The 15,286-nt window shown below is 29.0% G+C and overlaps 5 protein-coding genes across 5 annotated transcripts; 4 read left to right on the top strand and 1 right to left on the bottom strand.

Moving 5' to 3' along the window:
- The first annotated feature begins 112 nt into the window (after positions 1–112).
- On the top strand, positions 113–1,743 carry LOC105430696 (serine protease 30). The gene is made up of 3 exons (XM_089079752.1): positions 113–178; positions 573–704; positions 1,076–1,743. Exons 1-3 carry the CDS (start codon positions 113–115, stop codon positions 1,295–1,297), a joined length of 420 nt encoding a protein of 139 aa, XP_088935878.1. The 3' UTR covers positions 1,298–1,743.
- On the top strand, positions 1,322–6,710 carry LOC105430671 (putative chitinase 2). Its single transcript, XM_011644346.3, has 9 exons — positions 1,322–1,720; positions 2,032–2,774; positions 3,536–3,736; positions 4,100–4,259; positions 4,479–4,575; positions 4,641–4,847; positions 5,437–5,634; positions 5,824–5,952; positions 6,399–6,710. The coding sequence occupies exons 2-9, from the start codon at positions 2,711–2,713 to the stop codon at positions 6,666–6,668; spliced, it is 1,326 nt and encodes a 441-aa protein (XP_011642648.2). The 5' UTR covers positions 1,322–1,720; positions 2,032–2,710; the 3' UTR covers positions 6,669–6,710.
- A 2,301-nt stretch (positions 6,711–9,011) lies between these two features.
- On the top strand, positions 9,012–10,468 carry Prosbeta7 (proteasome subunit beta type-4). Its single transcript, XM_011644342.2, has 5 exons — positions 9,012–9,171; positions 9,401–9,607; positions 9,840–9,986; positions 10,060–10,258; positions 10,327–10,468. Exons 1-5 carry the CDS (start codon positions 9,059–9,061, stop codon positions 10,411–10,413), a joined length of 753 nt encoding a protein of 250 aa, XP_011642644.2. The 5' UTR covers positions 9,012–9,058; the 3' UTR covers positions 10,414–10,468.
- A 199-nt stretch (positions 10,469–10,667) lies between these two features.
- On the bottom strand, positions 10,668–12,891 carry LOC105430670 (methionine aminopeptidase 1D, mitochondrial). Its single transcript, XM_011644344.3, has 6 exons — positions 12,751–12,891; positions 12,143–12,403; positions 11,575–11,766; positions 11,335–11,485; positions 11,112–11,222; positions 10,668–10,946 (listed from the first exon to the last, which is right to left on the bottom strand). Exons 1-6 carry the CDS (start codon positions 12,829–12,831, stop codon positions 10,756–10,758), a joined length of 987 nt encoding a protein of 328 aa, XP_011642646.2. The 5' UTR covers positions 12,832–12,891; the 3' UTR covers positions 10,668–10,755.
- A 280-nt stretch (positions 12,892–13,171) lies between these two features.
- Positions 13,172–14,869, top strand: LOC105430695 (exopolyphosphatase prune). Its single transcript, XM_089079743.1, has 6 exons — positions 13,172–13,305; positions 13,390–13,631; positions 13,693–13,964; positions 14,038–14,273; positions 14,350–14,505; positions 14,618–14,869. Exons 1-6 carry the CDS (start codon positions 13,249–13,251, stop codon positions 14,798–14,800), a joined length of 1,146 nt encoding a protein of 381 aa, XP_088935869.1. The 5' UTR covers positions 13,172–13,248; the 3' UTR covers positions 14,801–14,869.
- Positions 14,870–15,286: the final 417 nt, after the last annotated feature.

The following is a 15,286-nucleotide window of genomic DNA, read 5'->3' as shown; positions in this document are numbered from 1 at the left end:
GTGTGTCTGGCCTCGCACTGTCATCTCTGCTCCGCTCTTACAGCTGAAGAGACCTCTTTACAGGAACGCGTACGTACAATATGTCGCACTTCCTCCGGAATACATCGCGAATATGTTCCAGATATACACGGAAAATTGCGTCGCCGTTGGATGGGGTCGACATATACCTGATTCAGACGTAAGCTAGTAGCTAGCCATTACAGTGTTTTATTTATTACAGCGATACAAATGGGGATAGTATATTCTGATGAAAGCACTTTGTATTTCTTTCTTTTTGTATGAAATGTTCCCAAAAGAGGTGGGATATCCGAATATTTTTTTTTTCCTCTCGCAGCGTCTAGAGAGTATAGCCTATCCTGAAATAATGATAAAGCCATTTCAGACTCCGTTTAAAGCGGACCTGTTTTTGTCAGTTATTTCTTCTCGAGAATCTGTTGTCGTGTTTTCTTTTAAAAGAAATTTGTTTTAATTAATAATTCCGAAAGCGGAGAGTTTTAGCGGAAGAAGCTGTATGACGAAAGAATAACTTATTTCTTTGATAATTTATTTATTTTCATGTGACTCGTTATTAGAAGGAAACTGGCACGTATTTGCGACATGTCCAAATTCCATTAATCTCACCCGAGGAATGCCCTATGCTGAATGTGCATAAAGAAAAGCAATTATGCGCGGGTCTTCCAGAAGGTGGTCGCGATGCCTGTCAGGTTTTGTATTAAATTTTGTAAATATATTATATTCTTATGTGAGGCTTTCGCGGGTATTTCTTTCGTTATAGTGGCTTGCGGATTACCACCGTGTCATCCACCATGATATTAACAATGATTCACAATGGTAACCCGCAAGTTATTATATAATTCTGTATACGTATATATAAAGCTTTTCTTTCGTAATGGCAGTAATATGTTTCTTTATCTCTTTAACTCATAATCTCTGAATTAACAATAAATCGTATTATTTTGTGCTGAACAAAAGTCTTAGGAAAACTACATTAGTATTCTGCTTTGGAGCTGTGTTTTCTTTTTATTACTTTTTCATTTGGCATTAGAATTCTATGCCACGTATATCGAATTTTCAGGGTGACAGCGGTGGACCATTGCTGTGTAACGGAACGCAAGTCGGTATTGTCTCTTGGGGCGAGGGATGTGCTCGTCCGAATTCACCGGGCGTTTATTCTCGCGTGGATTTTTATCTGGAATGGTTGAACGAGACTATTGTTCAAAATAGAGCTCCGAAATATGAGTTACAAAATACGATTATTTTTACATTTTATTGCTTGTATGCTTTGTTAACATGCTGATCACCATATGCAGAAGATAACAAAAAAAAAACAATAATTTTGTATTTAGCAATATGTAATTATTTATGTATTATTTAAGTTCATTGAAGATCCTGAATAAAAAAAGTCATTTTATAATTAAATACGTCGAATTATTAATTTGTATGCAAACGATTTAGTCATTAACTTTTATATCTCAAAGTCACTTTAGAAAATTATTTCTTGCCACCTTGAGAAATTATTTTTCTAGAATCTGTTATTTAGTAAGGGGCAGAAAAGGATTTCGTTCGTGTCATTAAGATCACGATAAGATTAAGATTCCTGCTGATAAGAGAAGATGTTTTACCACCATTTCCTCCATTCCTTTTGATATGTATCTTCATGCTGTGGGAGGACATGCATCTCAGAGCTGTCATGAGCGCCATCGCACTGCAATGTTTTCAGGTTTACTCTAGATTCGCCTCGTATCTTCTTCTTGTAATCTTTTAATTTCCCTTCTCTTTTCCCTATTTCCTCTTCAACTACTTGCCTTCCCTCATTCCCATTCCTTTTTTATCCTAATCTATTTTCTTTTACCTTTTCTTTACTTCACCGTTCTCTCCTTCCTTCTCTGTCTCCTACCTCTCCTTTTTCTTCTTCTTCCTCTTCTTTCTTTTTTGGGCTAATGTCTATTTATAAAGACATGCGTATCTTATGCAAAATGTGACGCGCAGATAATGTTATATTTATGCGCAAATATAATATTATATTTATAGAAAATCAAAGGAAAGTCTGCGGGACGAAGAAAAATAAATTTCCGGCAATGACGTACAACAAGTTCTAAATGCATCCTTCTTGCGGTCGTTCTCCTCGTCTCTCACTCGAGAATGAACAGTTACGAGTGAAAGTGATCTGGCCTGGCAAACGCACGCATATCTTGCTCCGAACAGTCTACAGTCTGCAACCAAACGGATCGGTGTCAATACTCTGTGTTAGCTACGTGTAATTAGCGATATCGGGATGATTAAGAAACACGCATTTTCGGCAACAGCATGACCGCTAGCTAAAATTCGATGTTCTCCGATTATCTAAAATAAATATAATACAAAAGGAACACGAAAAATATCGCTATCACTGTTATCGCGAGTTATATAAAAGACAGATTAATCACAGTATACGTTGACATTAGGGATTCGTAACGTCTGTCAATTATTGCTAATTCAAGTCGCGTTAAATAAAGTGGTGAACTAATAAAATTCAAGAACACGCTAAATTTGAGGAGGAAACGGCATGACAATCCGCAGTTTTACATCGAATGCCGAATTTTAGCATTTACCGTATTCGAAGTACGGTATTCTCCAATTCGTAATTGTAGATATTCCTTAATTCGAAATACCGTTGCAGATTGTTCAGAATATTAAATATAACGCAAACAGAAAATTTTTGCGTGTTACAATGTCCTTGAACAACGTGGCATTTCTACTCGCGATTCTGCTTTTTGGAATTTATGATATTCACGGTGAGTGTGCTACACAAGTTATATTTACTTAATGATTATTAATGATTAATTGGTATATTATATTTATGTAATAATGGCAAATATCATATATTATACAATATTACATGCGGTTAATAATATTAATTCTCGCGTTTACATATTAACAAGCGAAAGTAAAAGCCGGCATGCCACACAATGGGGACGCGACATTTTCATAAGGATCGCAGTGTACATACAGAGTGTCCCAAAAGTACCATTTATCATTGCTTTATTACAAGTTCTTTGATTAATATCATTGATGAATTTTTTTTTTATTGAGAATGCTTGAATATACCCTTTTCCATTTGCCATTGATATTAAATATATAATCGGAAATAAAAAAAAAACAATGTTATCAATTGATTTAATAGAATTTCTTTTTAAAATTAAATACAATATATAAATTAATATTATCTAAAAGAGGATTATTTTCTGAAATAAAACCTTGAAATACTCGTTTCAACACAAAATGATAATTCATAATTTTCAAAAAAACTTTATTGTTTATATTTATGTATTAATATAACGCATTTATTGTATATATAAGACAAAAATTTTCATTTTATTTGTCTATAATGTATGATTTTTATTATTATACATTCATTAAAAAACTTAATTACAACTGTCTTTAAAATAATTATATTAACTTTCTAAGTTTTTGAAAAATAAAAATTTTTGAGTAATGTTTTTTAAAATTGATCTGTTTGATTTAATTATATTAATTTTAATATGTTCTTTTACAGGACTTTTAAGAATAAAACATGACAATGTTGTTGTTTGTTATGTCGCATCCTGGGCAGCATATAGACAAGGAAATGGAGCATTCTCTTTAGAAAATCTCCGTCCGGAACACTGTACACATTTAATTTACGCGTTTGCCGGTTTAAATGCTTCCAATTGGACGATTAGAAGTCTCGATCCTTGGGCAGATATGGAAAAAGATGGTAATAGTAACCTTGATGTGAATTCAAGCTTATATCAAGTTTTATAATCATTTTAAAAAGTTAATTAATCATGAAGATATAAATAATTTAAAATTATTAATGTGAAAGACCAAGCAATATATTATAAGTAATAATTTATTTCTTATTACTTAACTATATTTATTTATTATTAGTTAATATATTTGATATAAAACTATTTAATTTAAATTATTAAAAAAAATAAAGCAATTATAAATAATTAATACATTTACAATCCAAAAAATGCTGATTAATTATTGAGTATCTAGTTAGTTTTATTAATTTTATATTAAATTCCTATACAAAATTTATAAATATGATTAAAAAATATTTGAATGAACATAGGAATAGGCAATTACAAGAAAATGACAGCGCTTCGCCATCGAGGCCTCAAAGTATCACTCGGCATCGGCGGATGGAATGAAGGCAGTAGAAACTATTCGATGATGGCTTCATCATCAGAAAGTAGAAGAACTTTCATCGCCAGCACTGTTGAATTTCTCAAGTATGTAATATATTTATGTAATTTTTTTAAAGAATATCTTTCTACTATAAAAAACCAATTTTTCCAAAAAAATCCTTTTTGCTCGAAAAATTGATATTGATATTGATCCAATAAGATTACTAAAGCTAAGTTTAATTTATTTATATACTTTGTATTATACTGTTGTTTGGATTTATTGTACATGATATTTGACATTAAAAAAAATAAATTTTGTCGCAGGATGTACGGATTTGATGGGTTGGATCTCGATTGGGAGTTCCCTGGAAGTCGTGGTGGTGCGCCATATGATAAACAGAATTTTGTCAGCCTCGTAAAGGTAGAAATATTAGATTTTATTTCTTTCATTGATAAAAGAGATAAACTTGTTTTTTTCTGCGATAGGAATTGAAAGATGCCTTTAGAGAACATCAGTATTTATTAACTGCAGCAATAAGCGCTGACAAGTCCACTATCAATATAGCATACGATATTCCTGAAATCTCTAAATATTTGGATTACATTCACGTAATGGCATACGATTATCACGGTGCATGGAACAAACGAGTTCTTCCAAATTCACCATTACGAAGCAAGGATCAATTAAATGTGGTAAGAAATAATTCCTCTTTAAAAATATTAATACACATTGTACATGGTACACAGACATGTTACAATTAAGAATAAATGGTTGTTTAGAGATATCACATTACATGTTAAAAATATGATTAAGCAAATTAATAAAACAACTATAAATTTAACAATTTTAAATTTATATTGCTTTTCATAATATATATTTATATAATAATTAAATTAAGAAACTGAATTTTAAGGAAATATCCAAGAGAAATCAGAAATTAAACAGAAAAAAATAAGAATATATTTATAAAGGAAAATTTAAAATTTCTTTAATCAAGATTAATTAATTTCGAAGACAGATTTTTAAAAAATCTCTTTTTAATAAGATTTTTTACATGTGGAATATAATATTATTGTATTCCCTTTTTCATAAATCTTGAAACTTGCTTTCTATAAATTTAGAACAAAATATTGACAAAAAATTATTTTTTAAATTATATTAATATTCATATTTTATATAATATTAATATTCATCTTAACATTTACACAAATGTTATACAGTATAAAGCATAGTGGCATAATTATATAATCATATAGTATTGATTGCATCTCTAACATCTAGGAAGATACTATTACATATTTATTGCAACAAGGAGCTCCAGCCAAAAAATTAGTCTTAGGGTTGGCGATGTATGGAAGAACATTCGTTCTTACAAGTGTGCCAGAAATGTCTAAAATAAATCCAATTGGTCTGCCTAGTCTGGATATTGGATTCAAAGGGCCTTATACGGGTGAAGATGGCTTTATGGGATTCAACGAGGTATTTAACTATTTATACAGTTTTATATTAGTCTTAGTTTACTGCTTTTTTCATAATTTACATATACATTATTGATAACAAAAAATTATCTAATTTCGTTTTTCTCTAATTATGATCTTACTCAAAACACGCAGCGGTTGCTCAATATATAATATATAAATTATTTATAAATTATACATTTCTGTGCAGATTTGCGAGGCGTTGGTATTATATCCGCAAGAATGGATAACTGGATGGGATAACGAGAGTAGTACAGCATACGCAATTAAAAAGGACCAAGTTGTAGTTTATGATGATCATAAAGCAATGATAGCCAAGGTACCTCTTCTATATTTTTTATTAAAAACTGCTTTTTTTTTTCTTGATTTTCGATTATATGTATAATCTACATACTTAGAAATGAATATACAAATTTCATATTTTTAAATACAGAATTATATAGTATATAAGTTATAATTATATAGTATATAAGAAGTATATAAGTTTTGAGTATTTTAAACTTTCACATGTTTCTATTAATAAGAATAATTTTTTCCCTAATATTCCGTAATTGTTTAAAATTACGGCATAAAATATTGAGAAAAGTCTGTTACTTTTTCAATATTCTTGCTTCGTTGTAGAGCGTCTTCAAAAATTAAGGTAGAATCAATATTAATATATATTAGCTTAATTGCACTTTGTGTTTTATCTTTATCCGCGCAAACTTAAGTGTCTGAAGAAAATTTCGACGTTAATTAACTCTACTGTTAATGAACTTCTTTTAGGTTGAATACGCAAAGAGGCAGAAGCTAGCGGGTGTTATGGTATGGAGCATCGACACGGATGACTTCCGTGGCAAATGCACATTGCTGCATGGTGACATGGCTTTACTTGATGGACATAATTATCCTTTAATGAAATCTATCAACACAGCCTTGGCAAACAATACGATACCACCCGTAGAGAAACCACAGCCAAGTTCATCGTCCGTGCAATTGCTCTCAAACAGTGTGTTCGCATTATCAATGATCACGATGATTTACCTTTCTCGTTAATTAAATGTACGAATTATCAATATAAATACAATTAATGAATAATTAACAATTGATAGCAATCGATAACTGATAAAAATTGTTAGAACGGCTTAACGCTCGTTCGTTTGTTCCTTTTATCGATATTTAGATTATAAAAATGTAATATTAATTTAAAATATAAAAGTTTTATATATATATATATATATATATGTGTGTGTGTGTGTGTGTGTGTGTGTGTATATATATATATACATATATATATATATATATATACATTATATATACATTATAAAGTTATTTATATATATATATATACATTATATCAGAAGAGATTCTGTTTGTTGTATATGAACGATTTGATAAAAAATATACTTAAAGTTAATCAATATAAAATATTAATTTTAATAACTGAAAAAATATGAAATATTATGTACAAAAACTTGACAAAAATAAATCTAATAAATTTAACAACATGTTCTGAATTTTATTTCTTGGATTACGTGATAATCAGGTTAAATTCATATCAAAGACGTCTAGAATTAATGTTCTTCAATAAATTGCGTATCAATAATGAACGCGTTGCGATGAATCGTAGGAATGCATTCAAACTGCTCCATATTTGCTCGATATAATAAAAATTATTCATTTCTATCAATATTATTAAGACAAAAATTAAAATAAAGATGATTATGAGTTAATATTTTATATAATATTCTATATATTGTAACTAAAACTTTCAAAATTGATTTTGAACAATTTATTATAATTTATGTCAGAATTTTGAATAGTATTTTTTTATAGTCTTACACATTGTATATAAAATATGAATTTATATATAGATACACATACACACACATACACACACACACACACACACACACACACACACAAAATAATAAAATACAAACATAAAAATATAAAGCATAAAACATTATAAATTATTATAATTATTATAATTTTTATATAAATTATCTACAGTTATTTCATCAAATCATTGTATAATTTTTATTCTATCATAAATCGTACGAGATAAATTGCAAGTTGATAAAGTTATTAAGATTGTTTGAGATCACAAGTTATAACATTTATAGAATTATAGATCATTTGAAATTATAAATAATTATATAGAATTATAGAATTATAGACGAAAGTGAATTTTATAAACATGAACAATAATTAGAATATAGCAATCTCTATCTATCTATCACAATTCAAATATTGCAACAGGTGTGCGCATAATCGATATAATTAATTATAGAGAAATGCCATATAACGTATATACACGTAACAATAATCTAACAATAATCGATATGCTTTGACATAGAAGTGACTTGAAACAATCAAGATTGCTTTGATCATATCCGGAATGCATACAAAAGTGGATAATCAATATCGATATCACCGATATTGATATGCAATTGTGTATAATGTTTACATTTTGCAAAAAAGGCCTATCGTCTTACAAACGATATTCTTTTTGCATATAAGATTCATTTTTGAATAACAATTGGGAAAAATACGGAGCAATCCGAATAGCATTCCTACGATCCATCGCAGCGTGTTCATCACTGATGCAAAATTTATCAAAGGACGGTGATTCTCGACATATCAAAGCTATTGATATGAACTTGATCATAATTGTCATATGATGAAGGAAATTCAGGATGTGTTAGTAAATGTTAAAAACCAGACAATTTGATTACAATTTATTTAATGCCTTCATTTTTAATGGAAAATAATATTAATATAATAATAATATTAAATTATAAAAAATATTACATTAAAAAATAATATTAATACTTTAATACAAAATGACGCGGACAGCTTACAAAACTTGCCATTGAATTTGATTTTCAAAAGGTTTTTGAATCGAGATGAAAATTATTATAATTTTTAATACAGCGTACTTTTTGAAGTTTTTTACAACTGTATTTTTATATTTGTATTTATTTGTTTTTATATTTTGATATTTGAAATGTAAAAAAAAGAAAAGAAGAAAAAAAAAGGAAAAAACAGGAAAAATATAAATAAGAATAAAAGGCAAAATTAGAATTTCATATAATGATGTAAAAAATTAGCCAAAATGGGTTTTATTTTCTAAATTTTTATGGATTTTATTTTTCTTTAAAGAATCATTTTCATCATTTTCGAATAATTTTATCGATCAATTTAATTTAAGAATTATTAATTGCAAATTGAAAACTAATTATACTACTTTGATAATATATCAATAAAATTAATCGAAAATGATGAGATCAAAAAACTCGGTGCCATAAATGTCATATCATAATATATATATAAAAGAGAAGAGTAGGAATGAAATAGTGATCAAGCGATCAACAGTGAATCAGTTTGATAGTAGTATACATCGTTACAGTATATACTGTGACATCATATACGCAGTCACAAAAATGGCGTTCACGGGTAAAGATGCTGCACCTCTGTGGCACAATGGGCCGACTCCTGGTGCATTTTATCACTTTCCAGGCAATCAATATAGAACCGGTGGATTCCAGAAGTCACAGTACGTCTAATTGTCTAATTATCTAATTGTAATCAATCAAATATTTCGTCCGTTCAGGTATCTACCTTTCTAACCTGCATATCCCAAAACTCGCATGTCATCTCTCGTACAGAGCAGATCGATGAGGGGAAATTTCAAATAATCGAAATTGCATTATATCAGATAAACATTGAAAAATATCGTAAAAATGTGACGGATGATTCTCCAATTTCTATCCTGTTATTTGCAGGACTCCAATAACAACTGGCACATCTGTTATTGGCGTACAATTCAAAGACGGAGTCATTATAGCGGCCGACGTTCTGGGATCTTATGGATCCCTTGCTCGTTACAGGAATCTAGAACGTATTATGAAAGTTAATGATAACATTATTCTTGGTGCATCTGGAGATTATGCAGATTTTCAGTGCATCAAGAGCTACATGGAAAGAAAAATGTGAGTCTTAATCAGCCTTTTTATATGTCTTCAATATTTTGAAAATAATAAATAATAAATAAAGTTTAGTTTATGTAGAATAAAACATACTAATAAAAGATTTTGAAGAGTTATATGAAAAAAATATATTAGTTCTAATATTAGTTCTAAGGATATTAATAAATTTAATAAAAATATATTAGAATTTTCAATGAATGTTAAATCACATTTTATGTTGATGCTTTTGTTTCAGTTTGGAGGAACAATGCTTAGATGATGGATTTAGTTTAAAGCCAAAGGCACTTCATTGTTGGCTAACACGTGTCATGTACAATAGACGATCAAATTTTGATCCATTTTGGAACAATTTTGTGATTGCTGGTTTAGAAAATGGAGAACCGTAAGTCTTACATTTTCTTAATCTCACATTTGTATCTTAAGGACTGTCTTAAATTATGATCTTATTTTTTAAGATTTTTGGGAACGGTAGATAAACTCGGGACAGCTTACAATGATCCTGTCATTGCAACAGGATATGGTGCTTATATGGCAACACCTATATTGAGAAAGGCTTATGAAGATAACAACCAAATGAGCCAGGAGGAAGCTATTCAACTTCTGTACAAAGTAATGCAAGTCCTCTTTTACAGAGATGCAAGATCTTTTCCAAAGGTAAATTATTAAAATTTGCATATATGGAATCGATAATCAATATTTTATTATTAATCTTTGCTTTTTAGTATCATCTTGGCATTGTCACGAAAGAAGGAGTTGAAATACAAGGACCGCTAGTTTTAGACAGTTACTGGGGTCCTGCAATTTTATAAAAATTATGTTTTCTTATTCCTTTAAAATAAATTATAATAAAAAAAATATAGCATATATCTGTTTCTCTTTTTATTAAATAAATTGAAAAAAGATATTCATAAATTATATGTCTATAATTTGCATTGTACAAAAATACAAGAAAATATTCTGATAGTAACCATATCAATAATCTCCATGTATTACGAATTATATTACGAATTTATGTAATTTTTATTTTTACGAGAATGGAATAACGCAAAAAGTAAAACATATGTGTACATTAATAATATATATAAATATTGTTTACAAATAGCATGATTGATAGAACTAATTACAGAATAACAATAATAATTATATATAAATTAAAGCGTTAGTACTTCACACCCAGTATCTGTTATTAAAACTGTATGTTCGACTTGAGCTGTCCTAGAATTATCGATGGTGCAAGCTGTCCATCCATCTTCTAGAATTTCTATCTGCATCGTTCCTTGACTTAATGCTGGTTCGATAGTAAATGTCATACCTGATTTCATTCTCTCAGGAAAATTATTTGCTGTAAAAAATAGATGTTAAAATCAGATCAGTATGTATAATGCAATTTGACTTATTTAGTAACAATTCATTTTAAAATTAAATTATATCCAACAAAAAATGAATAAGATCATTCTTATTAGTCATAAGTGTTAATGTCAATAATAATGAAATATTTTCATTATACCAAAATGAAAAATATCCGGAGCACCGTGAAAATAAGTTCCAATACCATGGCCCAAAAGCCCAGGTATTACATTCAAATTATGTTTATTTGCAGTCTCTTCTATCACATTACCTGATAAACAATATAAAAAAGATAAAAAATATTTTAGAGTATTAAAAATCTCTCTAAAATAGCACCATATAAATGTTAATAGATTTTTTTTAAGTCATATACGTATTATTACCAATATTGCAAAAAGGCTCATTCGGTTTGCATATTTCAATAGCTGATTTTAAACACAACTCCGTGATTGCTATCAATCGTTTGGCTTCTGAATCGACTTCACCTACTTGAAACATAGTTGAGCAGTCGCCATGATAACCATTAAGATATACCTTAAACAAAAGAATTAAATATTTTCTTATACTATCTGAAAGAAATATGACTTTATAGAAGTTTTTTTATAAATGACAAAGCTACTCACTGTTATATCAACGTTAATTATATCGCCTTGTTGTAAGGGCCTATTGTCTGGAATGCCATGACAAGCAACATTGTTAACACTTGTACATATAGATTTGGGAAAACCGTGGTAATTGAGTGGACTGGGATAAGCTCCATTGCCAATGATCATATCATGTACTTGTTTGTCAAGAAAATCGGTTGTAATGCCTGGCTAAGATAAATCAATTGTTTTAATGAATTCAAACTTACATAAAGATTTTATAGATGTATATATAATTCTTAGGAATGTCGAATTATGTTGATTTGTATTTATTAATTTTAAATACGCAACAACTAATGATAAATTTATAAATGAATATATATACAATGTTTATTTCAGTTGGAAAACTCTTTTTACTTCGACCTATTAAACTTATGCTTATAGTTTATTATATATCTTTTAGATATTGTATTCAGCTATATATAGAATTTCAGATTCATTACATCTTTCTTCATCTAAAAATGTATTTACGATAAAGTTAAGATAATAAGTCTGGTAACAAAGTTGAGATAATAAGTTTTTATACAATACATGATAAATAATTCACCTTAATTAATATATCAACTTGACGCAAAATGCGACTAGCGAGCTTACAACTCTGTCTCATACATTCTATTTGATTTTTATCTTTGATCTCAGGTATTGTCGGTTCATTTTTGGGTATTGACGATTGACTATAAGATGGTTGCGGTATATATGCAGGTACAGTAACTTGTTCAGAAACTAGCCAAGGTTGGACTATGGCATATTTTCCAAAAGAATTATCATTTTGAATATCAACAAATTTAGGGATTCTTGCATCTCCAGCCTAAAATGTAATAGTATATTTTTTTTGAAGCTAGTCCTATGCTTTATAATGAATTTTTTATATTGTGATTTTATAGTGTGATCTAATTATAAAAAGAAAATATATAAATAATAATGATAAATACATTATTTGAAGCATTACAAAATATCTAAATCATGTAACATTGTCAATAATAAGAAATACACAGGTTAAACTTTACAAAGAAAGAAATAACTAGTGCATAAAAATGCATCTTCACACTTTTCCTTATAAACCAAATTACCTAAAATAAAAACATTTAGATTCTTCAAGACAAAAATAATTAAAATAATGAATATTTTATTTATAGATAGAAAGAAAAAATGTACCCTTGTCACAGTCTTGAGGAAATTTAGGAGGTACGCTTTCGAGGATTGTGCCATTTGAATGATACCTCTGGTGGAGCGCATATTCCACAATATTTATTTAGTTCTGTTTATGATTTTATTTATTACAACAGCAATCAAATTAATTCGATATGCAAACTCTTGTCCTTACTTTTAGGAGCAATACGGAACCAAGTCGCGCATGTATGTTATATGTGCTGCAAAACTAACCTGAATCAAAACAATAAAAAATATATCGCAATTTTTTATTGTTTGCTTATAAAACAGCTAAAAATTCAATGCATAAAGCATTTGAACTAAGAGTCAAAATAAGAATACAAATGTTTAAGAGTTGAACTAAGATTATGAGGATTTGTGTTATATAACCTAATTGGACTGGTTGACACAAAAGTCATCATCTGGCAGCGCGTAGTAAACAAAAAAACCAATGAAAAATATATAAATATCGAAAAAAAAGAAAATAAGAAAGAACATATATTAATGATGCAAACGCAAGGAACTATGGAAGCATTTCTTAATGCATCGAAAACCGCTTTAGTAACAATTTGTTATCTATTATTATTTTGAATTCAATTCCTTTTCATTTATTATTGTTATTATATCACAGTTATTATATCACAGTTGCAATTAACACTTTATCAAACGATTCGTGTTGTCCTGGGAAATCAAACATGTGATTTGGATTCCGCTGTATGCGCCCTGGTCCAAGGATTATTGGAGTATATTGATGTCAAGATGCGTGGACTCGATAATGTTGCTGTAATACCAGTCATGAATATCCCAAAGAAGGAATTTCGTATTAAGACAGAGGTAGTTTACAGTTTAAGATCTCATGACATCCCACTGGATTTGTTAACATTCAGGTAAATTTTTGTATCTTGAAAACAGTCTGAGCTTTATGTTACTTGATTACGCTCTTGACAGAGATCAGATTGATTTGCAAAATATACAGAACGATGCCAACAAAAAGCTGGAGCTGATTTTAGTCGATCATCATACTCTCATGAGCGAAGATATTGCATTGAAACCTTCAGTCATAACAATTATTGATCATCGACCACTAGATCCAGCTTGGTCATGGCCTAATGTTCAGTTAAACATAGAAACTGTTGGAAGCTGTGCCACTCTTGTCGCACGTAATGCTCTGCGAAAGAATCCTGATATACTGGATGCTCAACTTTCCAGTCTTTTACGAGGCAAGTGTATAATAGATTCTTATTGATAGACATAATTTGCTTTTATTGTTTTTACAAAACATATCTTTTACAGGTCCAATATTGGTTGATACTTATAATATGTCGGATGAGGCTGGTAGAACAACTGCTACTGATATTGATGTAGTAAATGCTCTTGAGCTAAGTTTTATGACTGACAGAACCGAAACATTTAAGAAGATTATGCACGCAAAAACAGATATCAGTGAATTAACTCTTGACGAACTCATGATTAAGGATCTGAAAGTAACGAATGGGATACCCCTTGTAGGATTTTCCCTTCTGGTCGAGGTTAATTTTTGAATTTATTAATAATATTATTGAATTGATTCTTTTAAATTAATTTATAATTTATACCAAATTTTAGAATTTTCTTATGCGAGAAGGTGCGAAAGAAGTAATTGAAAAATTTGCTAACGAAAGAAACTGCAATATTGTTGTTCTCATCGGGCAGGATGTGAGTAGAGATGTATCTAGAGATATTGCGATTTTTTCAACGATACACAATCAACTGGCGAATGATGTAAGGATTATTTAATGCAATTGTTATATCAAAACTGTGTATATATATATATATATATATATATATATATTATATATATGTTCTTTTACATTTTATTTATATTTATTTACAGATAATTCAAACATTGGTTTCTTCAACACAACCACACTTAGATCTAAAATTAATTAAAGAAATTCAAGGCAAAGAACATAGCCTTTGTTTGTATAGACAAGGAAATGTGAAAGTAACGCGTAAACAGATATTACCGATTGTACAGAAAACGGTATTATTGCACCGAAGGAACGAGGAAATGTAGCATAAATAAATAAAATATAGAATGAAAAACATATTGTGGAGACAAATAAAACAAGTATGTACTTGAGTATATTCTTTACATCACACCTCTTTTTATCATGTAATTTTTCCCGCTCCTTACTCGATTGTATAATCAGTCGATCATAGGATTAATATATTTTGTTTGAACGCATACTTACGATTTTATAATCAACTTATGTATTTCATTAAATAAATGATAAATATTTAAGTACTTTATTTAACAATAAAATATAAGATCATTTATATGTTAAATATTTATTATTTATACATTTATGTATATTTAATACATATATCTGTACAAAGTTATACATGGAAATAATTAATATATGAAATAGACAAATATTAAATTAATAAAGCATTAATAGAACATAAAAAAATCACATTCGAAGAACCTTAGTCGAGGCCTGTGAAAAAATATCTCGATTATTGGGAATTTTATGATTTTGCGCAGTGAAGCACCGCCGCT

This window comes from Pogonomyrmex barbatus, unplaced genomic scaffold, assembly GCF_055798465.1.
Source record: "Pogonomyrmex barbatus isolate J1 unplaced genomic scaffold, ASM5579846v1 scaffold3, whole genome shotgun sequence".
Lineage (NCBI taxonomy): Eukaryota > Metazoa > Arthropoda > Insecta > Hymenoptera > Formicidae > Pogonomyrmex > Pogonomyrmex barbatus.
This window is presented reverse-complemented; position numbering and strand designations above follow the sequence as displayed.